Source organism: Acomys russatus, chromosome 20, assembly GCF_903995435.1.
Source record: "Acomys russatus chromosome 20, mAcoRus1.1, whole genome shotgun sequence".
In the NCBI taxonomy this organism is placed as follows: Eukaryota; Metazoa; Chordata; class Mammalia; order Rodentia; family Muridae; genus Acomys; species Acomys russatus.
This window is the reverse complement of record NC_067156.1, coordinates 9,702,891-9,728,264: the sequence shown is the minus strand read 5'-3', so window position 1 is coordinate 9,728,264 and position 25,374 is coordinate 9,702,891. Positions and strand designations below refer to the sequence as shown.

The 25,374-nt window shown below is 41.4% G+C and overlaps 2 protein-coding genes across 2 annotated transcripts in view; both read left to right on the top strand.

The window, feature by feature from the left end:
- Positions 1 to 2,282, top strand: part of Dsc1 (desmocollin 1) — a 29,788-nt gene extending 27,506 nt beyond the window's left edge. Inside the window, exons 15-16 of the mRNA XM_051164002.1 lie at positions 530 to 784; positions 1,679 to 2,282. Coding sequence (XP_051019959.1) covers positions 530 to 784; positions 1,679 to 1,876 — 453 coding nt within the window. The 3' untranslated portion in view covers positions 1,877 to 2,282. The remainder of the gene's footprint in view (positions 1 to 529; positions 785 to 1,678) is intronic.
- A 21,671-nt stretch (positions 2,283 to 23,953) lies between these two features.
- Positions 23,954 to 25,374, top strand: part of Dsc2 (desmocollin 2) — a 30,619-nt gene continuing 29,198 nt past the window's right edge. The window contains exon 1 of the mRNA XM_051164000.1: positions 23,954 to 24,315. Coding sequence (XP_051019957.1) covers positions 24,247 to 24,315 — 69 coding nt within the window. The 5' untranslated portion in view covers positions 23,954 to 24,246. The remainder of the gene's footprint in view (positions 24,316 to 25,374) is intronic.

Below are 25,374 nucleotides of genomic sequence, written 5' to 3'. Positions count from 1 at the left end.
ACTTTTTGACTCTTGGCCTGTGGCCACATAAATGACTTTCAAATTTCAATTCAAAATTTCCTTTTGGTAAGCACATTGGTCATGTTAGATTTGAGACTCACCTAGTCTGGTATGGTTCCTTTGAAACTTACATGATTGCATCTATAGTGACCCTGGGTCAGGACCTCAACATATGGATCTGTAAGGGGCAGGGGTTGACCCAGAATACCTATGAAATGACTCTTAGTGTTATCCTGATTTCACATGTGAGAAACAGGAGCACAACACGTGACTTGTCTGTGGTAGAAAACAGTTGTTTTGGGGCTGGAGAGATGGCTCAGTAGTTAAGAGCACCACCCGCTCTTCCGGAGGTCCTGAGTTCAATTCCCAGCAACCACATGGTGGCTCACAACCATCTATAATGTAATCTGATACCCTCTTCTGCTTATAAAGCACTCATATGTAATAAATAAAATAAATAAATCTTTTTTTTTTTAAAGAAAAGAGTTGGTTTCAATACCACTAATTCATTTTCTAACTGTATTTTCAGGAGGCAAATATTAGGCTCCCCTCACAGACAGCCAACATCTGTGATACAAGCACATCTGCTGGGACTCTTGGAGGCCAAGGAATCAAAACGCAACAAAGTTTTGAGATGGTCAAAGGAGGCTACACTTTGGAGTCCAACAAAGGAGGTGGCCATCACACCTTGGAGTCTAGCAAGGGAGGTGTGCTGGGAGCAGCAGACACTGGCCGATATACTTACACTGACTGGCAAAGTTTCACTCAACCCCGGCTTGGAGAAGTAAGTGCCCAAGTCTTCAGGTGGCCATTATGTGAAATCTCAACACGATTTATAAACCAGGATTTCCCATAGTACCCCTCACATACCCAAAACACACTTTTCTTCTCTTGAACCAATGCAGATACTGATGTCAGGAGCAAACTCAGAGCAAATGCTCTTTTAAAGTTCAATTTTAAAAAGTATGACTTACAAGACTTTAGGGCCAGTTTATGTGGATAGCTTTGGGATATTAAGAGACTGATGTCTTCACCAACTATCAGAAAGACAAATACAGTGAAAAATTGGGTATAGTACAACGAACAGATCTCAAATTACCACCATTTTGCTAGTGTGCTGTAATTCCCTATATAGTTATAAAATCTTGCCTGCCTAAATCAACCAGATGGCTTGGTAAGCTTTAATATTAGGTTCCATTTTGGTATTCTGAGTGTTTTCCTTGTTTGTTTCAGATTGCACAGGCTGATGTGAGCCAAATGTTATAGAATTACAGCTACAGGTTATAGGTAACATTAGTTTATTAGCCCCTCACAACTATATAACAGTATGAATTAAAGGACTCCAGCCTCTATTGGTTTTCCTCACATACATGAAGAAACCATTGAGGTTAAATTTCAACTACATGCACCTTATACTCAAGTGAGAAGCTGTAATTTGTTTATGTGATATAATTCTTATAAATGTGTTCACTCTGAGCAGTTATTTATTTGCTATATTTGAAGAATGAATTTAATATAGACCAATCATGTGCATTTTTTATATGTAGGAATCCATTAGAGGACACACTCTGATTAAAAATTAAACAGTAAAAGGTAAATCCAAGATATCATTTTTATGCTAGTCTCTTTAGGTGTCACTTAAAAAGGCATAATCAGTTGTGCTCTTTCTCAAACACAGAAGGTGTATCGGTGTGAACAGGATGAGGAGCACAAACATTGTGAAGACTACGTCCGTGCGTATCACTATGAAGGCAAAGGCTCCATGGCCGGCTCTGTAGGCTGCTGCAGTGATCGGCAGGAGGAAGAAGGGCTGGAGTTCTTAGATCACTTGGAACCGAAATTTAGGACCTTAGCAAAGACATGTGTGAAGAAATAAAGGCGCTGCTTGATAAAGGCATCTGCAAATGAATACAGATGTGCCACTAGATCTAAGACGATAGCAGCCCGTAGTAGTGACTTTGCTTATTAAAAGAAGGTAAAGTCATTTGCAGATAACGATGCTAGCTCTAACCCACCCCTACCTCCCCAAATTCTCCTTGTCTCCAGAACTTCTCTGTTGCCTGGACAGGAAGCTGTCATCACTCCTCTTCTTTCTGCGCATGTATACACTGCCCTTTCAGGACTGGACTGCGTGTGCCACTCAAATTCTGGTGATGTTCGACACTTAAGGTCTTTTTGCACGCTATGCAAGACTCCGTGGTGGAGTTGGGTGTTGTGGAAGCTTAAAATACGAATTTGCATTGTGTACATATACAAATTAAACACTGTCTTCAAAGTCTTGCGGGGAGGAGAATTCTGCTTCTAAAATGTTTTCTTTAAGGGCTGAGATATTGTTTTTCCTCTCCCAGAGCAGCTTCAGATGGATTTTAGAGTATTTTTAGGTGTAGCCTTTTGTGTGCCTAAACAAGCTTGATTCTCGCTATGCTTTTCACTCCGCCAAGGATCACCATCTTCATCTAGGATCCTCCAAAGCTTGGTCCTCGGATCTCTGCCCATGCGGCTGTGCTAGCGTCAGGTTCTTGGAGCTCCTGTTAGAACAGCGTGGGTCAGTACACCATGCTCACAGTGCCTCTAGATCTGTCAAGCACTGGAGTCCTGATATCCACAGGATGCCTTAGGCTCACATCTCTCTCTCTCTCTCTCTCTCTCTCTCTCTCTCTCTCTCTCTCTCTCTCTCTCACACACACACACACACACATTGTCAAACTTAATGTGGTATTACCTTTCATTAAAAAAAATATATATGAATACTTTGAGAAGAATATTAGCCGTATAACTTGATACCAATCCACTATTTCAATGGCTTTCAGCTGGACTCTAACTATCTTTTTTCCAAGCAGCCTTAAAGGCATCAAGCTGTAACTCTGGCATAGGCATTTATCATGGGTCAACACTGAGTTAATATCCATACTGGAACATAATACTCTGTCCACCTTGGTAATTACCCAAAGAAAAGCTAGACGGTCAGAAATAAATTTGGGTAGATAAACATTAAGATTATTAATCCATTACACCAACACCTACCAAATATTATTGAATTTATAAATATTTTAACGTGAGTGAATAAATGAAGGTATAGCATTTTAATAAGATGTTATTTTATTGATCTATAAAGAAACTAGATATTAAATGATACTTTATTAGTTCTTTCTGGGAAACTATAGATATGTGTCAAGTTACATCTCTTGGAAACTTGACATTTAAACTAAACTGACTTTTAAATCCATTACTTCCTATCTACTGGCAAAATAGATTTGATCTGTGTAGGTTTCATAACTACTCCTTTGGTCTCAGTTAGGGAGAGTATGTCTTATTGTTAAATTGGATACTGAAATATAGAGTTAATAATCCAGATTTTATTTTGTGAATTCCCCTATAATATATGAATTTTACAGCCATTGTAAGATAATTTGGGGTGGAGATGCAATTTTTACTTTTTGAGGCAAATGTCATACTGACAGTGTGGATTTTTGTCAATTTAATATCTAACAGTACCAATTTGGAAATGCATCAAATGTCATAGTAAGTCATAGTCTTCCATGTAGTTATAGAATATTCAATGATCAGTTACAAATTATTAGTTTAACAATAACTTACATGTTGTTTGTCTTCCTCTTGCTCTTACATCTACTGAATTATAGATGATAACATTTGTATCTATTAAAAAGTATAATTGATATTCACATGGCTTTCTTGTTTATCAAGGGAAGGCTCTCTAAAGGCTTGGGAGAGTTATTAGGAAGTGTGGAAAATTCATCTGTATTAATTTTAGCTATTTAAGATATTTTTAAGTCATTATTATGACTTTGAGGAATTGCATTTATTGTTGGATTTATTTAGGCAACATCTAGTAATTCTCTTTTTTTCCATCAAAATTAAATGTTAATTGTATGATGAATTAAATCTATGAAACCCTACCAGACTACAAATTTAGTTTGCTAATAAAGTACTGTATTTCATACAAATTTTGAGTTAATTGTTGATTTAACAAATTAACAGTTATGAAATGTTTTCTATAGTTTAACATATTTGGGGGAACCATACAATCCAGTTTTAAATCCTTTTTATTTATATTTGATTTGACTTCATCTTTTTGATTTATCTAGTTGATTCAAATATTTCATAAGAAAAAAATGCAGTTCCTTTGAATGAGCTTCCTCAAATACTCCCTAACACAACAGATTTTAATTCTCAATGTCTAAAAAAATCTTGCATTCAACTTGAAAACCTATGTGTACATTTACTTGTAGAAATGTCATTTGGAAAGAGATCAGAAGAGGTGTTTTAGAACTAAAGAGTTTTACTTTCCATTTTGTAGTATATTGTCATAAAAGCAGTGTAGTGTTTGAAAATCCTAAAGGAAATGACAGCCATGGATGCACTGTATCGTGGCATTGACCCAGCCTGTTACCTGTTTCTCTTATAAATCTACAGGAACACTGTATGCGACCAGACAGTGCCTTTGTCTTTCTACTTAGGGAGAAATAGGAAAAGTATAGAAGGAGAAGTTTTCTGAGAATGCATAGACTCACACAGTGTGTAGAGCCCAATAAAATAAGTGAATACACAATAAAGATCTTCTGAAATAGACATTACTGCATAAAAGATAAAAGCTAAGATGTGTCACCTGAGATCCTTTTAACCATCAACAATAGCCATTTTAAAGTGTGTGTGTGTATGTATATGTGCATGTGCGTGTATGTGTGTGTGTGTGTGTGTGTGTGTGTGTGTGTGTGTGTGTGAGAGAGAGAGAGAGAGAGAGAGAGAGAGAGAGAGAGAGAGAGAGAGAGAGAGAGAGAGAGAGAGATTGATTCAGTATGAAACCCCCCTGACTTGGTCCTAAGGTTTCTGATGTATTTGTAATGTGTGTTGTGTGAAGATAAACTATTTAAAATCTACATTACTTATCATTAATGAACAGGAATAAGGTATCCTTTGATAGACAATCTACAGAGGTACAAGTCCTCTGTTCACTAACTTTAAGGGTAGGCAAAAGCAAGCATGGTTTTCCTTTGGTCAATACTGATCATGAGGCTATTAATAGATACTATTTGAAATGTGTGTTTAGTTATCAATGTGCAACCATGAATATCTGAAACTATGGAATTTTATTTTTGATATTTAGGAACTTTAAACCACATAACACGACACTATGAATTAAAAAAAAAAATATTCAAAGCTAGAGTTGAGCTACGGAAGGTTTTTTTTCCCCCCCTAAAATTCGTACCTGAAATTTACATAGAGTTACTTTCTCCCTGTTGACACTCAGGAAGAGTAAGAGAAGCTGCAGTCCAAAATGGGAGAGAGAGAGGGGCAGTTGGGGGCAAATGCTGTTTCACATGTGTTAGCAGCTGGCTTTGATCCCCGGGCTCCAAAGCAAAAGAAAACCCAGAGTGGAAACATGAGGATTTTCTTTCTTTCACTTTCCCTCCCACAAAATGTATAGTGTAGGAAATTTACAGATTAGACAATGGTTCTGTAGCTCGGGGTTTCCCTTAGCAGATAAGTCCATGAAGACACTCCACACACACGTGTAGCTTGTAACAGGGAAGGACCTGCCTCTGGGCCATCATTATTCTCATTGTTCATCTGAGAGAGCAACGCCAAGAGCACTAACCTGGGAAATTCTTAGAAATGCAAATTCGTGAGTTCTGAATGGAAGGTTCCACACAGAGACCCTCTGAGCTGGGACCTGGCCCTCAAATTTCTGATGGAGTCCACCTTAGGACCCCGTTCTTCAGCAATTCTTCATCTCTGTGTTCTGCTTGCTCTTTCATTCTTGTGGTTCTAGAACCATGGACCTGACACCCTGTCAGGGTAGGAGTATCTCAGTCCTCACCTCAGCCTGATTGAATTAGAATCCATAGTTCAGAAAGAGTGCCAGTAAATGTGCATACACACAAAACTTTGGTAAGGTCCATGTAAATGATTGGGTGAGAAGAAGGACCGAACCTACTACAGGTAAATGAAGCCATTAGCAATTAGAACTAACAGGGAGGGTTGGCTGGAGTGGTAGGTCTGAGGCAAAGTTAGCCTTGCTGAGTAGGAGACCCACATTCAAAACCATCTCTCATCACTTGCAAAAGATCAGTCTTTACCTTTGTTGTGGACAACTGACTTTTTGAAATTCTGTACCTTAACAAGACCATATACTGTAAGGGACATAGGGGCATATAATATACTCAAAATTTAACAAGAGACATTTTCTTTTTTTATTATTTAATTAATTTATTCAGATTATAACTCAATTGTTATCCCATCACTTGTATCATCCCATTCCCCCTCCCACATTCACCTTATTCCCCTTCCCTAGGTCTATGACTGAGGGGACCTCCTCCCCCATTATATGGTCATGGGCTATCAAGTCTCATTTTGGTAGCCTGCTTATTCTTTCTTTGAGTGCCACCAGCCTCTCCACCAAGGGGAGGTGGTCAAATATGGGGCACCAGGGTTCATGTCAGAGTCAGTCCCTGCTCTCCACACAACTGTGGAGAATGTCCTGTCTATTGGGTAGATCAGAGTAGGGGTTCAATGTTTACTAGTTGTATTGTACTTGGTTAGTGCAAAAGTTTGAGCAGACCCCTTTGGGACCCAATCTACCCGTCACCATGTTATTCTTGTAGGTTTCTAGGACACTCTGAATCCTTCTATTTCTCCATCTCCTATATTTCTTTTACCTAAAGTCTCAGTAGGATGTCCTCACATTTATCTCAATTTCCTGGTAAGTGAAGACTTTAATGGGACATACATTTTGGGCTAGTGCCTTATTATAAGTGAGTATATACCATGTTGACTCACTTGGTATGATCACTTCTAGTTCCATCCATTTGTCCACAAATTTCAAGATTTCCTTGTTTTTAACAGCTGAGTAGTATTCCATAGTGTAAATGTACCACCATTTCTTTATCCATTCTTCAAGTGAAGGACATTTAGGCTGTCTCCAGGTTCTGGATACTATGAATAAGGCTTCTATGAACATGGTTGAGCATATGTCCTTGTTGTGTGATGGAGTATTTTCTGGGTATATTCCAAGGAGTGGAATAGATGGTTCTTGAGGAAACCCTATTCCCAGTTTTCTGAGAAAGTGCCAGATAGATTTCCAAAGTGGTTGTATAAGTTTGCATTCCCACCAGCAATGAAGGAATGTTCCTTTTTCTCCACATCCTCACCAGCATGTGGTGTCACTTGAATTTTTGATCTTAGCCATTCTGATGGATGTAAGATGGAATCTCAGTCGTTTTGATTTGCATTTCTCTGATGACTAATGACGTTGAGCATTTCTTCAAGTGTTTCTCAGCCATTTGATATTCCTCTGTTGAGAATTCTCTGTTTAGTTCTGAGCCCCATTTCCCAATTGAGTTATTTGGTTTGGAGTGTTTAATTTCTTGAGTTCTTTATATATTTTAGAAATTAGACCTTTGTCAGATATAGGGTTGGTAAAGATCTTTGCCTAGTCTGTAGGCTGTCACTTTGTTCTGTTGACAGTGTCTCCGGCCTTACAGAAGCTTCTCAGCCTCATGCGATCCCATTTTTAATTGTTGACCTTAAGGCCTGGGCTGTTGGAGTTCTGTTCAGGAAGTTGTCTCCTGTGCCAATGTGTTCCAGGCTCTTCCCCACTTTTTGCTCTAACCAATTTAGTATCTCTGGTTTTATGTTGTGGTCTTTAATCCACTTGGACTTGAGTTTTGTGCATGGTGACAAATATGGATCCAATTGCATTTTTCTACATGTAGACATCCAGTTAGACCAGCACCATTTGTTGAAGATGCTATCCTTTTTCCATTGAATAGATTTGGCTTCTTTGTCAAAAATCAAGTGACCATATGTGTATGTATTCATTTCTGGGTCTTCGATTTGATTCCATTGATCAAGCAGCCTATTGCCATGCCAGTACCATGCTGTTTTATTTACTGTTGCTCTATAGTATGGTGTGAGATCAGGTATGGAGAGTCCTCCAGGGGATCTTTTATGGTATAGGATTGGTTTAGCTATTCTGGGTTTTTGTTTTTCCATGTGAAGTTGAGAATTTCAATGTCTTTAAAAAATTGTGTAAGTATTTTGATAGGGATTGCATTGAATCTGTAAGTTGCTTTTAGTAAGATGGCCATTTTTACTATGTTAATTCTCCTGATCCACAAATAAGGCAGATCCTTCCATCTTCTGATGTCATCTTCAATCTTTTTCTGCAGAGATTTGAAGTTTTTTTTCCAAACAAGTCCTTCACTTGTTTGGTTAGAGTTACTCCTAAATATTTTTTATTGCTTGTGGCTATTGTGAAAGGTGTAGTTTTCCTAATTTCTTCCTCTGCATGATTGCCATTTGTATATAAGAAGTCTACTGACTTTTTTGAGTTAATTATGTCCAGCCAATTTGGTGAAGTGTTTATCAGTTGTAGTAGTTCTCTGGTGGAACTTTGGGGGTTACTTATGTACACTATCATATCATCTGCAAATAGGGATAATTTGACTTCCTACTTTCCCATTTGGATCCCCTTGATCTCTTTTTGTTGTCTTATTGCTCTGGCTAGAACTATATTGAAGAGATATGGAGAAAGTGGGCAGCCTTGTCTGGTCCCTGATTTTAGAGGAATTTCCTTGAGTATCTCTCCATTTCATTTGATTTTGGCCATTGGCTTGCTGTATATAGCCTTTATTATGTTTAGGTATGTGCCTTGTATGCCCGATCTCGCCAAAACTTTAAACATGAATGCATGTTGGATTTTATCAAATGCTTTTTCTGCATCTAAGGAGATGATCATATGGTTTTTTTCCTTTCAGTTTGTTTATATGGTGGATTACATTGATGGATTTCCATATATTAAACCATCCCTGCATGCCCGGAATGAAGCTTACCTGGTCATGGTGAATGATATCTTTGCTATGTTCTTGTGTTCAGTTTGGGAGCATTTTATTGAGTATTTTTGCATCAATGTTCATAAGAGAAATTGGTCTGAAATTCTCTTTTTTTGTTGGGTCTTTGTGGGGTTTAGATAACAAGGTGACTGTAGCCTCATAGAATGAATTTGGTAATGTTCCATCCATTTCTATCTTTTGGAGTAGCTGGAAGAGTATTGGTATTAGCTCTTCTTTGAAGGGCTGGTAGAAATCTGCACTGAAACCATCTGGCCTTGGGCTTTTTTTTTTTTTTTTTTTTTTTTTTTTTTTTTGATTGGGATACTATCAATGATTGCTTCTATTTCTATAGGAGAAATAGGATTATTTAATTTGTTTATTTTAATATATTGATTCAATTTTGGCAAGTGGAATCAATCAAGAAAATTGTCCATTTCCCTTAGATTTTCAAATTTTGTGGCATATATGTCTTTAACGTAGGAGTTGATGATTCTTTGTATTCCTTCAGTGTCTGTTGTTATGTCTCCTTTTTCATTTCTGATTTTGTTATTTGGATAGTGTCTCTCTGCCTTTTAGTTAGTTTGGCTAATGGTTTTTCTATCTTGTTAATTTTCTCAAAGAACCAGCTCCTGGTTTTTTTGACTCTTTGAATTGTTCTCTTTGTTTCTAATTTATTGATTTCAGCCCTGAGTTTGATTATTTCCAGATGTCTACTTCTCTTGGGTGTTTCTGCTTCTTTTTTCTAGGGCTTCCCGATGTGTCATTAAGTTGCTTATGTGGGATGTTTCCAATTTCTTTATAAAGGCACTTAGTGCTATGAATTTTCCTCAGCACCACTATCAATATGTCCCACAAATTTGGGTATGTTGTTCCTTTATGTTCATTGAATTTCAGGAAGTCCGTAATTTCTTTGTTTCTTTCTTTCTTTGTTTCTTTGTTTCTTTCTTTCTTTCTTCCCTGACCCAGGTGTCATTAAGTATAGAGTTGTTTATTTTCCATGTGTGAGTAGGCTTTTTGTCATTTCTGTTGTTGTTGAAGTCCAGCCTTAGACCATGATGATCTGATAGGATACAAGGTATTATTTCAATCTTCTTGAATCTGTTGAGTCTTGCTTTGTGATCTATTATGTGATCAGTTTTGGAGATGGTTTTATGGGTTTCTGAGAAGAAGGTATAATCCTTTGTCTTTAGGTGAAAAGTTTTGTAAATATCTAGATCCATTTGATTCATAACATTGGTGAATGACGTTATTTCTAGGCTTAGTTTCTGTTTCAATGACCTACCCTTCAGTGAAAGTGGGTTGTTGAAGTCTCCCACTATTAATGTGTGAGGATTGATGTGTGGTTTATGCTTTGTTAATAGTTTCTTTACATATGTGCGTGACCTTGTATTTGGAGCATAGATGTTCAGAATTGTGATGTCATCTTTATTGATTTTACCTGATTGAGTATGAAATGTCCTTTCTCATCTCTTTTGATTAATTTTGGTTGAAAGTATATTTTATTAGATATTAAAATGGCTATACCAATTTGCTTCTTGTGACTGTTTGCTTGGAATTTTTTTTTCAGCCTTTTACCCTGAGGTAATGTCTCTCCTTGTGGGTCAGATGGGTTTCTTGAATGCAGAAGAATGTTGGATCTTGTTTATGCATGCATTCAGTTAGTTTGTGTCTTTTTTTTTTTTTTTTTTTTTTTTTTGGAGAATTGAGATCATTGATGTTGAGAGATATTAATGACCAGTGACTATTAAGTCCTTTAATTTTTGATGTTGGTTACAGTAGAGAGTTTGTGTGGTCATGTTTTTGTGAAGGTGTAGTTATCTATTTCCTGTGTAGATTTTGTTGTTGGAGTTTTCCTTCCAGTAACCTCTGTAAAGCTGGTTTTGTGGAACGGAACTGTTTTAATTTGTTTTTTGTCATGGAATACTTTGTTTTATCCATCAATGCTTATTGATAATTTTGCTGGATATAGTAGTCTGGACTGGCATCTGTGGTCTCTTAGTGTTTGCAGGACCTCTGCCCAGGCCTTTCTAGCTATTATGGTCCCTGCTGAGAAGTCAGGTGTACTTCTGATAGGTTTGCCATTGTATGTTACTTAGCCTTTTTCTCTTGCTGCTTTTAATACTTTTGTTGTTCTGTATATTTTGTGGTTTTATTATTATGTGTTGGGAAGATTTTCTTTTCTGATCTATTCTATTTGGTGTTATGTAGGCCTCTTTTACGTTTATATGCATCTCCTTTAAATTGGGGGAACTTTCTTCTATGATTTTGTTGAACACATTTTCTAGTCCTTGGAGTTGCCTCTCTCCTCTTTCCTCAATGCCTATTATTCTTAGGTTTCGTCTTTTCATGGTGTCCTTGATTTCTTGGATATTTTGTGTCAGGAATTTTTCAGATTTAGCATTTTCTTTGATGGTTGCTTCGAGTTCTACAATTATATCTTCTAGTCCCAAGATTTGTTCCTCATTTCTTGGGTTCTGCTAGAGAAGCTCACCTCTGTGTGCTTACTTTCTCCTCTAAGGTCTCTCTTTCCTGTTTTTCTTCTGTCTGTGCTTTTATCACTGTTTCCATTTTCATCTTCAGATGTTGGACTGCTTTGCTGATTTCCTTCTTCTGGTTGTTTGTATTTTCCTGAATTTTTTCCCAGTGTCTCTCTATAGGCCTCTTTTCTGTCTTCCACCTGTTTGGCTGCATCTTCTGCTTTTAATTACAGATTTTATTCATTTCCTCCATTATAATTTTCCTTACTAAGGATCTGAGGTCATTTTCCTGTATTTTGATTGTGTTTTGAGTTCTCAGGGTTGTTTTATTTGGGCTAGCTGGGATCTGGAGATGCCAAGTTGTTTTGGTTTTTGTTGATTGCATTCTTACGTTGTTTTTAACCATCTTGCTATATCTAATGTTGGGTGGTAGCTTCTGGTGTCCTTCACTTGTCTTTGAGAATGGATCAGTGGTGAGTGATTATAGGTCACGTGCCCTTGCCTGTGGGGATCAGGGAGTTCTTCCCTGGAACTGGCAGGTGACCTGGTTTCTGCTCCAGGAAACTTTGCTTTACACCTTAAGCTCCTGACTAGGTCAGCAGAGGTAGGCTTCTACCTGATCTAGTTCACGCTACTGAAGGGATTCAGACCAGCTGTGTTGGGGGATGCTCTTTAATTTTCTGTTCTGACCCCTAGGGGAACTCCAGCCTTTCCCAAGTGTGTGGGAGACCCCACTGGGCCATGGGGACTGGCCAGGCCAGGTTTTAGTTGTCCAATTGTGTAGACATGAACTGCTGTGGTAGTTAGATAGGTTACTGCCCAGACCTGTTCAGACAGTGGGACTATGGTGGTTCTGTCCCACTGAGCTGTGGCCACATTTTGTACCCTCTACCAGATCCTTCAGGGCTGTCCATTCTCTCCTAAGAGCGTGCCGGGCCATGGGGACTGTCCAGGCTGGGCTTTATCTGCCCAATTATCCAGGCCAGAATCGCTGTGGCCCGCAGTCAGGTTCCTGCCCAGACCAGTCTAGATAGCGGACCAGTCTAAATTGCACACCTTTGGCGGTTCAGTCCCACTGAGCTGTGGCCGCAATTCAGACACCTTTCCAGACCCTTCATGGCTGTCCAGCTTCTCCCACGAGCCTGGGAGTCCCTACTGGGCCATGGGGACTGTCTGGCCAGGTTCTATCAGCCCAAATTTGCAAGCTTAGTCTGCTGATGTTGACTGCCTGGCTCTGGCCAGCCCTGACCAGAATGTGCACCTGTTGCTAGGCACCGTGTTTACCACCACCGTGTTTACCACACCTGGGCTTACCCGCAGCCTCTGGGGCTCTCCATGGACTGGCGTGGGGCAGGTGGGGGTATCTGAGGACAGAATCACCTGTTTTCCTGAGCCTTTCCCAGGCCAGGAGCTCGGGTGTTCCACTGTCCCACACACTGCACCTGGGCTATAGAGGCCGGCTGCAGTCCGCAGGTGAATTCCTTTCCAAAGTCTGGAGAGTGGGTCCAGGACCTCTATGGGCTGTTTGTTGACCCGGGCACAGATCCGCCTGTGGTCTGCACTGTGCAGGACCCCACTCACCTAGTGTTCTCCAGTTCTTGCAGTCTGTGGTTCCCAGTCCGGTCCCTCGTCTCCGTGTGGTAGATAAGATACAGTGCATGATAGGCGCCGCCACCTTGGAACTCTTCAACAAGAGACATTTTCATTACTACTTAATAAATTTGTTTTCCCCACCTTGAATTAAGAAACATTACATTTAACAAAATTAAATGTTGATGCATGATGAATGGATGTGTAGGAGTGTATGTGTATGTGTGAGTGTGTGTGAATGTGTAAGAATGTGTGTGTGTGTGTGTGTGTGTGTGTGTGTGTGTGTGTGTGTGTGTCTGCATGTGTGTGAGCTGATGTAAGTTTTGAGTCAGGTCTATCAAAACTATTTATACAATTTGATCTGCTAATGAAGTTGAATAACTCCAATGAATAATATTGCTTTGACGAAGAGGTGGCTTGATGTAGTCTCTTTTTTGTACAGTTTCACATTATGCTTGCCTTTAAAGTTTTATTTTGTTGGGTGTGGCTGATACAGAATGTCATAGCTGTGACTAAGACATTGTCAAAACCTGTCTTTTATGTCAAGTAATCACATTCTGTCAAGGATGCTCTTTTCTCCCCTCAGGCTGGGAAGCCATGCAGAAAATGCTAAGACAAGGTCTAGGAAGATGAATCAGTCAGGAAAAGCACTTGCTGTGCAAGCCTGAAAACATGAGTTTAAATCCCCAGGCCCCATCTAAAAGTGAGATTCCTCCATTCCTCCAGCATAGATGAAAAATGGAGACAGAAGAATTCCCACAAAACCACATTACATGTTTCATACAAGGTAGAAAGTGAGAGATGAAATCGGAGTTGTCCTCTGACCTCCTTGTGTAAGTGTCTGCCTTTATACATACTAATGTGAGTACAAACACCCACACACATACACTCACACCTACCCAGACATATGCACTCCTACATACATCTCACACATGTACTCACACACACTCATACTCACACACACACATACACTTATACATTTCTATACACTCACACACCACACATGCTCACATGCACTTATATACACACATACACACACATACACACACATTCACACATACACTCTCTCACAATACTTTCACAACACTCTTATACACTCAAACACACTCATATATGCACACGTAGCACATACTCACATACTCACACACACAAGCTCATACACACACTCACACACACATTCTTACACACTCAACATACCACATACACTCATGCACCTGAGCACACACATACTCACACACACATACATGCATATACCTCACACACAATCTCTCACACACTTATGACACCCAAGCTTTCACAAACTTACACACACACCCTCTTGTATATTTGCATAACATACACATATAGCCAAGTTTTCAATAGTTAATTTAAAAATTTTAGAAATACTGAGAGCTCATTGGGTGAAGTAGCGTTTTGTTAAACCTGGCACCTGAGTTCAATATCTTCTTTCGTTTTTACTTTTTGTTATGCTGGGGATGGAATCTGTGTCACGAATGTTAGACACGTCTCTGCCCCAGAGCTCTACCCTCAGGCCTGAGGTTTTGTTTTTAAATTGTTCATATACCTGGTGTTGAATCTTTAATTGTTGCGTTAAGTCAGCTCTCTAAGTGAAAGCCCCTTTAGCCAATGGACACTGGTTAAAATGCAGTGTGTTTATTTTTGAGATGTGCTGTGCTCTGTTCTGTGAGCACTCCTGCTGGATGGTATGGCACTGCTCTAGTTGCCTTCAGTCTGACAGACTCAATACTGACTTGCAATATCATAGCCCGAGGCATGATTTCACTTTTCAGCTCATCGAAATTCTGTCTTTTTACATCCATTACAAGCCTAAGCCATTTTCTATGTTTCCTTGCATAGACTTCAGCCTTAAAACCAGTAAAGGTGAGCTTGACAGAGAGGGTGGCAGTTTCAGTCTGTGACAATTTTGTGGTTTTGCTATGTGACCAATGCTTATAACAGCTTCCAGTGAACAACATTGGAATTCTGTTGCTGTGTGTTACAGACTATAAAAAACATCTTATTTATCACAATGGAACGGCTAGGACCTGTGTTAGTCTCTAACAACAGGTATACAGCAGTGGCTTAAACATTATAGAATTTAGTTTTTCTCTAGCACAAATCAAGGTAAATGCTGGGCTCATATGGAGGAAACTTAATCACTGTTCTTGAAATAAATTTTTGTTTACTATCTTTTTAAAAAATGTTCTTATTAATTTATTCTTGTTACATCTCAATGGTTATCCCATCCCTTGTATCCTCCCATTCTTCCCTCCCTCCCATTTTCCCCTTATTCCCCTCCCCTATGACTGTTCCTGAGGGGGATTACCTCCCCCTGTATATGCTCATAGGGTATCAAGTCTCTTCTTGGTAGCCTGCTATCCTTCCTCTGAGTGCCACCAGGTCTCCCCCTCCAAGGGACATGGTCAAATATGAGGCTTTTAAACAAAACACTTTGTGTAAAACACAAGATGATCAATGCAATTCCAACTATCGCATTTGTCTCTAAAGTGATTGCTGAAACTGATAATGAATCTAGAACTCTACAATTATCTGACTACAAAGAGACCAGAAGATGCCTGACAATGGTGGCACACACCTTTGATCCCAGTACTTGGGAGGCAGACGCAGGTGGTTCTCTGAGTTCAAGGCCAACCTGGCCTACAGAGCAAGTTTTAAAACAGCCAGAGCTACACAGAGAAACACACACATGCGCGCGCACACACACACACACACACACACACACACACACACACACACACACACACACACACAAAACAAAAGGTTAAAGACAGGAAATCAATTTGCAAATCTAATCATTGAACTTCTTTGGTTGTTGTAATGACAGAAGTGGACAAAAATTGTCAGATGCACACGAAAGCGTCAAGGGCTTTGCCCTCCATGGAAAAGTGAAGCATGGCTCAAGTGAGGCAGAGGCCAGCATTTTGTTGACATAGAAGTAGAGAGGAGAGCCAAGAAAAAGCAGAAACAACCAGAACCAGCAGTAGAATCAACCAAGAAAGAAGCAAAAGAGCCCCATAAAGCAGCTAGGAAACGGATGTTAAATGAATAGGTGGGAGATGGTGGTGAGTCGGGAGACCAGGTGGTGCGGTCATCAGAGTTGAGACCAGAACAACCATGATCTGGGACCTTAGTAAGAGGCCCAAGAGGAGAAAAGATGCTGATTCCCATGACTCTTGATTCTTGACCAAGTGGGAGGATGACAAAGTCTTTAGCTTCACTGGAGACAACAGCAGAGCTCGTTTTATTTTGGAGTGATGATGCCAATTTAGGTCAGATATTTTGAGCATGAGCTATTTATAGAAGTTTCAGGCAAATCCGTCCTGTCTCTAACTTAGTCATAAAGGACATACTAAATGTGCCTTTTTGCTACTATTTAGCACACATGTAATCTATTCCCAAGTGTTGGAATTTCATTCAGGGCAGGGGTCAGTTATTATGTAGCTATAAAAATGACTAGTGCTGTGACTCATTCTGTGTGGCTATTCAACTGCACGGAGATTCAACTGTGCATATTCAACTTATGCTCAAGAACATGGAAAGCATTTTGTCTTGTGGCTATTTCTTCCCATTTACCTATATCTCCTATCCTGACTCTAGGTGCTAGGGTTTGTTGGAAAACTCAAACTAATATGTTCATCATTATCATCATCATCATCATCAGCAGCAGCAGCAGCAGCAGCAGCAACAGACTCTTGTATCCTGGAGCAGCCTTGTACTTTACATATAGCTGAGGATAGCCTTGAACGTCTGATCTTTGTGCCTGCACCTCTCTGAGTGCTAGGATAACAGGCATGCACCACTGTGCTCAATTTAGGAGGTGCTGTGTATTAAACTCAGAGCTTTGTGCATTCTAGGCAAGCAATCTACCAACTGACCTACAGCCACAGTCCCAGAAAGCTTACTTTCTTGTAAAAATACAATTATCATTAGAGAAAACAACTTAAGTTCTATTTAAAAAGAGCTATTACAGAAAGAAAAACAAAGTGAGAAAAAACGAAAGAGCCCAGTGACTAAGAGGTAGATCATTTTCTATTGGGTGGAAGTGACTGAGTAGAGACTGTAGTTGCAGAGGTCCCCTTCAGCTCCCAGGAAGAAGCAGCAGGCCGTGGAAAGCCTCTTAGAGACTCTGAAGCCTTCTGAACACACTGAACTATCCATGCAACATGTGGTCTTTCAAATCCCGGAGACTCTTGGTGACATTTGGTATTGATCTCATTGGGATGGGAAACCGCTGAAGGATTTTGTTTTGTTTGTTTGTTTGTTTGTTTAATTTGAGAGACTGTTAGAGGAACTTAGTACAATAACAGAAGTATCCAAACTCTTTACATCCATTTGCTTAGTGATTTACTGAGAAACGGTCTCTCTATGTAGCCCAGGGTAGCCTTGAGCTCCTGGTCTTTCTTCCTCAGTCATCGAGGGCTGGGATGACAGGCATGTACTGTTAGGCACAATTCTAAATTATTTAATGACAAAGGCAGAAAAGTTGCTTGGCTGAAAACAGATTAAAGTTAAGAGTATTGGCAACAAGAAAGCCAAGTAAGAGGTTTTGGCATAACCCTGAGAAAAGATGAAGGCGGTTTAGACTAGAACAATCTTGCTAGAGATGTTGAGAGCAAGGAAAAGTCCAGGTATGGTCCATAGGTACCTTTGGTGGGGTTTCCTGATTGGCCCTAGAATATAAGAAAAATAAATGCTAAAATTTTTCATTAACTGCTAGAAGGGGACATCGGTTTTGACTGAAAGCAGAACAACTGATATTTCTAGACCTTGGAGGCACCAGAGTTAAGACCATATGAGGCAGTTGGAATCTAGAATCTAGAAAGAGATCTGTAGCAGAGACTTAGACATACTTGTCCTGGCATTCTGCCAAAACGTAAAGTTGGAATCTGGATGAGGTCGATATGGGAGTGAGAATACTGGGAACTGTGATGTGTACTTAGTGCCCATGTATTCCCAAAGCCCGACAGCACTGCAATATTGAGAGGTTGCAGAAGGAAAAGGCATCAATTAATTACATGGGGAAGGAAAAGCAGAAGCCAAGGGTGAAGTATGTTTCAGTGACGGGTGAACCTGCTTCATGCAATGCAGATACGAAAACAAAGCTGGAAAAAAAAAGTGTCTGTTCCATTCAACTATAAGATCATCCCTTTATACTTAGGATGTGGTAACTAGCAGAAGGCATGGGGGTAGGTCAAAGCCAGGGCTTTCCTTGTGTTTCTTCATGTATGATGGGAAGAAAGTGATTTAGTGGATGAGGTGGGAGAGAAGAGGCAGAATGCGTCCAGCGATGACCTTGAGCAGGTGGGAGAAAATGGATGATGACACAAGAAGAGAGCCCTGACTTCAGTCACGAATCGGGTGGTGCTTGCAAGAAATGGAAGAAGAGATCACCACAACTGGCACAGGTGCCCTGGGATGTTTAGGTGGAGAGAGGCTTCTAGAAGTTATCCATAATTTCCAAGTGCTCTGTGAAACAGAAAACAGGTCAGTGACAGGTCAGGCAGGTGTCCTGAGTTTGAACAGAGCAGAAGTATACAGAGATGGCTAAAGAAAAGCTCTAGGGAGGTTCCTCTCAGAACTTCACACTGGATAACAGTGGGAACACACAGGAGAAGAGAGTCTGGTGATGGTGCCCGTCAGCAGTTACTGCGTTCTCTTCTTTCTCCATTATGCTATTAAGTGGCCTCCAGGCAGAGTGACAGCTGCTGTCCTGACTCTTATTTTCTGCCTGTCAGCTGCCCAATCAGACACTCTGCAGCCCCATTATTGAGTGTCTCTTCATTCATGCATCCTTCAAGATAAATCTTTACATTTTATTAACAAAACTTCAAAGAATAATTTTCCCCGAACACGTGGAAACTTGTCATAAATGTTATCAACTAAAGTTATTTCTATAACGTAAGCTGTAGTTGAACTGATGATTCTTTAAAAACATTCATATTTCAAATACTAGAGTTTGATAGATAAAATAATTTCAAAATACATTACTGTATACTTCTAGATTGTCAAATCTATTTTTCTTAGAATTTCAGTAAGTTTTTTTGACTCGTTATGGTGTTGTAATATTCCTAAGAAGTCCTAAAGAATACTAGAGTCTTGAATAGACAGTAGTTATAGAATTTATCTACTGAGCAATTTCTTATTGGCCATAGAATTTAGTGGCTTCCTCTGTGTGGTTGGCTAGCATATCAGGCTAGTCTATGAGGCTGGATGCTTCAGTTGGGCCTAATCTGACATTAGGGGAGGAGGGCAGCTCAGGTAACAAAGAACAGGTGCCCTCACCAGGGAGAAGCCAAGGCACTTGCACTGCCCCCTGAAGGTGCTTGTCACCTGGGGGAGCATCTTCTCCTTTATGGAGTTTTTCTGAGGTGACTCTGAGATTAAGCACTATACTCTGCCACATTTATTTACTTATAGAGATTAAGTTCTTAGTGCACACTAGTCTTTCTTAAATTATAAGTTAAAAATCAATCAGTGTATTTGTCTACTCTTTTACAGAAATAACAGTGGTCATTCCTTGCAGGCCCATCTTTATCAGTTAAGCATATTCAGTTTCTTTTATACTTATCAGGAATTCCAGTCTTAATAAATGTGACCCAAGACTTCAATCAAATATGTCACTTGTCAAAAAAGAATGCCCAAATGTGCTGTACATTTGTCAATCTTTATTTGCTCATTTGCTCATCCAAACCACAAATACTTAAGTGTTAACTGTTTGGGAATTGTACTAGTGTGGGAGCATAAGGATAAACAACAACAACAACAACGACGACCAAAAACGCCCCACCAAAACAAAAAACCAAAACATGGCCATTAAATGTAATCTTTGGTGAGAAAAAATTATTTAAAAATTCACTCTAATAAGTGAAGACTTTCATGGGACATGCCCCTTTGGGCTAGTATGCAGATATAAGTGACTATATACTATTTGACTCTTTCTGCTTCTGGGTTAACTCACTCATTATGATCATTTCTAGTTCAATCCATTTGTCCACGAATTTCAGGAATTCCTTGTTTTTAATAGCTGAGTAGTATTCCATAATGTATATGTATCACAGTTTCTTTATCCTTTCTTCTACTGAGGGACACTTAGGCTGTTTCCATGTTCTGGATATTATGAATAAGGCTGCTATGAACATGGGTTGAGCAAATGTTCTTGTTGTGTGCTGGAGCATCTTCTGGGTATATTCCAAGGAGTGGAATAGCTGGGTTTATCAGGAAAGTGTGACAGAGGGGAGGACATCCTATCGGGACTCTAGGTGAGAGAAGCATGGGAGAATGGGGAAATAGAAGGATTCAGAGGGCCCTAGAAACCTACAAGAAGAACATTATGAAGGACAGATCTGGGCATTAAACTTTGAATGCCTACCCAGATCTACCCAATGAACAGGACATTCTTCACAGTTGAGTAGAGAGTGGGGTCTGACTTTCACATGAACTCTGGTGCCCCATATTTGACCACATCCTCTGCATGGGGAGGCCTGCTGACACTGAGAGGAAGGATAGCAGGCTACCAAGAAGAGACTTGATACCCTATGAACATATACAGGGGAAGGAGGTCCCCCTCAGTCACAGTCATAGAGGAGGGGAGTATTGGGAAAATGGGAGGGAGGGAGGAATGGGAAGATACAAGGAATGGGATAACAATTGAGATGTAATAGGAATAAATTAATAAAATATATTAAAAAATAAAAATCCACGCTAACAAATTTATCATGGTACTTGTGACACATGTTCTGAATTGGTTTAATGAAGAGGCTTTTATTTGGCCAGGGGACAAATGAAAATTGATATTCATAGAAAGGAAAAAAGCTAATCTGCCCAGGATCACAGGAGACATCTTCCAGCAGAAGAAAAAACATACCATAGCACTTATAGCAAAAGAAGCCTATGAGTGCAAGAGTCTGAAAAGCACAGATGTTTGCACGTGCATGTGTGTGTGCACCAGGGCTTAGAGTGCTGCAATAATTCCAGGTCAGATAGATCATGTACAAGGGACAGTGTATACATAAGCAGAAGAGAATACACAGGCACAGCCGACAAGAAAGAAGAAAACCAGGACAACCATGGCTTGGTTGGCCTGGGATCTACCCTCAAGCATGCTCTCTGTCCCTGGCTCCCGTGTATATATTCCACTTCACCAACACTAATTTTGAAGAGCAAGAGTAAAAGAAGCATGTGCAACAGTAGGAAGTAAATGGTTTATTTAATAGAAACGCAAACATCTACTCCTTGTATTACAAAAGAATTAATTATTTTTAAATTGGAGCACAAATTTTCAAAAAGTACATACAAACCTTAAATAGTCACATTTTAATTTCATGTAGTTAAGTCACAGCTGCCAAAGGACATCTCTACCTGCTGTTGAAGAATTTGCAGTGGTGAGTGAATTAGCGTTATAACTGATGCTAGGCCAAAGGGAAAGCCTCCTTCAGAAACATACTAAAATAGCAGGGAAGAGTCACAAAAATGAGATGGAGCGTGTGACATAAGTGGGCCAGAGAGGATGGGGCAGGGCAGTGTGGAGGAGTGCCCACCGAAGGACATCATTTTGAGCATTTACTCTGAGTCTACCATACACCTGTCATGTAGCTCTTTTGACAGCTCTGAGCAGTGAATCGTTGGGCCCTTGGTATCACCAGGTTTCCTCTCGACTTCCACCTCTAGGAGCCCTAAGCAGAGCACTTCAGTCGTGTTTTATTGTCCTCCTTAGATTTGTGTCGTCCTCGCTCCACTGTCAGTTCTGTATGAGGGACACTCCTTGGATAGATGCTCCTCCTGAAAGCCACGCATCCAGAAGTTCCTCTTTCAAGGACTCTGAGAATTGTCGGGGGAGGGGGTGGGAGTCTACCAAGAGTTAACCTGTGACAGGTGAGTGCACATATCTGTGTAAGTAGGATTTTTGCTTGTTTTCTTGTTTACTTCAGCATATTTCATTTCTGGCTTCTGCAACTAGAAGGCTGCGAAGCTGCCAGGGAGATTTGGACCCTATCGTTTCAAGTTGTCCATTCTTCCTCTTTAAGGAGCTTTCGGTTCTGAGTCTCTGTGCTGTCTATGCAGCCAACCACTGTCTCTAGCCGTCTCTTAGTAAATCTCTCAAGATCTGTTCAGCACTTTAGTTCTAGCTGGAGGACGTGCCTGCCACAGGCAGCCCCCAGTGTTCTGGATCACTTTTCTTATCACTCCTGAATGCTGATGTCTGAGGAGTTCTCAAAGCAGGGCAGGATGGACAGGGCACCGATCCTTGCTTTTGGTTCTGTTAGAGTAAAGGAGAGCTGGCTTATGTCTCAGAGCTCTGTTCAGAACCAAATGACATTCTCAAAAAGAGTCATGTGTATCTACACTTCTCGCGCGTTCCTAGCAGGAGGCTTCAAAACCACTTCAAGGAGAGATTAGCAATGGCTAGCTACTCTATTCCATTGTGGCAGAACATTTACTTAGAATATGTAATTTTTATCTAATCCCTTGAGGAAGTTTTCATGGCAAACCAAATAAAATTTGCCATTTTAAAAGCCTCATTTATCTGGTATCTCTGACATGAATGGTCAAATTGCCCCCCACCCCCACCACCCCTTTCTGGAATGAGGAAGAACATGAGCCATCCCAAAGCTATTGGAGGCTGAAGGTAGGCAAGCATTTGGCAATGTCCTATTGTCAAGACCTGTGATGCCGAAACCAGCTGGCTTCTGTGCTTTCTGAAAAGCTTAGAGCTGGACACTGTGATGTCATCACCACTGAGTTGACAGACATTTTGAAATCATCACTGGGCAAACATGAATGCGGGTCAAGAAGTAAGAAAACAAAAACATGACACTCAGGCTCATGACCCAGGCTTATTTTACTAGCAGAGGCTGTTAATTTTATGGCTACGGAGACAATAGAACACCCACTTGTGGTGTATTCATTAATAGAAAACACCAGGTCAGGCGTTTACCATTAGTCAGTAATTTTGGACTTACCATGCGATTGCTATTTTCGCCATCCTGGGTCTGTTCATAGCGGGAAGACATTTTTGACAACTGAAATGGTACTGAGTGCTGTGGTCAGCTCTTCCCGCTTGTTTTCTGCAACTATCTTTAAACCAGACAACAGGGAAGGGACACAGGTGTCTTCCTGGTGAAGCGTCCATGGTGTCTTTGAAAAGAGGTAAAGAAAGGTGACTCACAAGGAAAGCACAGTCCTTGCAAAGCACACAGCAGCTCTCAGTTTTCATCTTCCTGGCTAAGTGCTGCTGGAACTCACAGGCTTAAGTGCACTGTTAGGGCAGATTGCAAATTCTCCTGTTCCTTTTCACTTTTCATCATGTACTCTAACCCTGATGACAGTACAGAGAAAAATGATTTGGTACCAGGATGTCCAGGACTCTCACGTGGGAGACATTCAGAGAAAATCACAAGAAAACCTCTACAAATATGACACAGTTCTAAGAGAAAATCAGTAGCCCACGTGTAGCCTGTGGCTAGGCCTTAGTTGATGTGTTTTCTGCAGTAACTTTAGTTTTATTATTTCCCCTTCCTTCCTTCCCTCTCCCGGTCTCTCCCTCCCTCCCTCCCTCCTTCCTTCCTTCCTTTCTCCCTCCCCCATTACTCCTTCCCTCCCTCCTTTCCCTCCCTCCCCACCGTCCTAACTTTCCCTTTCTCCCTAAATTATAGAACCCCTGTCAATCATTATAACTTCAGAACCTTGAGATCTTCTAGGATGGAACTTTGGTTGAAACCTTATTTACATGTCTGTGGGACTTTGATTTATACAATAGAATCTCCCTTGAGTCCATCTCTTATCAGGCTAGTTTCTGGCAGCTGTGAGTAACTCAGCCAGCTGATCCTGGGTAGTTGTGGGTCTAGGAGTTACCCCCAGGGCAGAGACCTCCACAGGCAGTGGGCAGTGCGCTGGGCGGGGCCAGAGCCAGAGCTCTCTAGTGAGTCTAAGTACAGTCAGGGCTTCTGCTGGGCAGGGCCAGCTGTTAATCCGGCCAGGCGGCCACCTGGGGCGGGGAGGGGGTGGGGGGGTGACAAGGGACATATAGGTGGCGTCTGCCGGTGAGAAACACCTAGCGGTGGTTAAAGACTGGCAGCGAGAGGGAGTTCCCACCGGTTGGGTTCCTAAAGCCGTGAAGACTCAAGAAAAATAACAAGGAGTGGCCTTTTGGAGTTTTTTGACTTGCCTGGAGCTCCACCCTCGGCCAGAGGAAAAGCCCCCGGGGACCCAGGCGGGAGCATCAGAGGAGCGCGAGACAAGCGCTTGTGCGCGGTTCACCTCTGCGCAGCAAGTGCGGGGCGGCGACCTGTCCCTTGAATTGGCTGGCCATGGCGGCTGCGGGACCTACACGCTCCAGGAGACTAGCCCTCGGCCTGGGGCACCTGCTAACCCTCGCGGTGAGCTCCCGGGGCCATCCCGGGGACGGGGAGAGGGGTATCCGGCCGGACCGGGGCGGCTGGCCCAGGTGGAGTCACCGGGCATTGCGGCGGGCGTCCTTAACTGCAGTTGTTAGCGGTGGGGGAGGAAGGCAGGAAGCAGTACGACCCGGGCGCCAAGGTCCCGCGGGGTAGGGAGTGTGGCTAGGCTCTGTAATAGGCGCACGCGGATGCAGACGGGGGCGGATCGCGAACGCCTCGCCAAAATCCTGGCCTCCGGGGTTCCCTGGGCAGAGCGGGGTGCACCAGGGCTGTGCCGGGTCCTGGAGCATAGTCACCAGAGCCCTGGCTGCAGGCCTCCCTGAGTTGGGGCAGCTGCCTGGCAGAGGACACACACACACACAAATCCTGTGTAGTGTCCTTGGGGTCATAAAAAAGACTTGTGCCTTTCAGAGTTCCGTGCTGGGGGTGGGATTCGAGAGGTAAGTGAGAGTTGGAATGAAAGAGAGTCTGGACTTAATTCCAAAGTTAGGAGACAGGAGGTGACCGACCACTGATCCCCCTAAGTCTCTGAGAAGTCTGTCCCAGCCCTGGGATCTTGTCCTGGGAGGAGTTTTTCATCTCAACCCCTGCTCAGATTCATTTTCACTTTAAGTAAAACAACCAGGACCTAAAGCCCTCTCAGAGGGCTAAGACAAAAAAAAAAAAAAAAAAAAAAAAAAAAAAAAAGTAGCTTTATTTGGGACAAGATGGTCTCCCTAGGGAGCCAGAACCCTCAAGAATTCAGCCTACAGTGGGGAGTGAGTTAAGCCTTTGGGAGAGTCTGGGATAAGAATGCCCTACATTGTAGTTTTGTATGGGTCCCTTGAACAAGGAAGAAGTTCACTGAGCTAGGTGCAAAAGAGCAAACAACTTGATGATGCCCTTTCGCCCTTAGCCTGCAGATGTAGGCCCAAGTTGGGCTTGAAGGAAGCCTGGAGGGCCAGGGAACCCGGAATGTGTGGAAGTGAGGGGTCATAAAGACAGGCAGGGCGTCTTCCACTTCTCCTGGGATTCGTACCTTTATAATTATTTAAAATG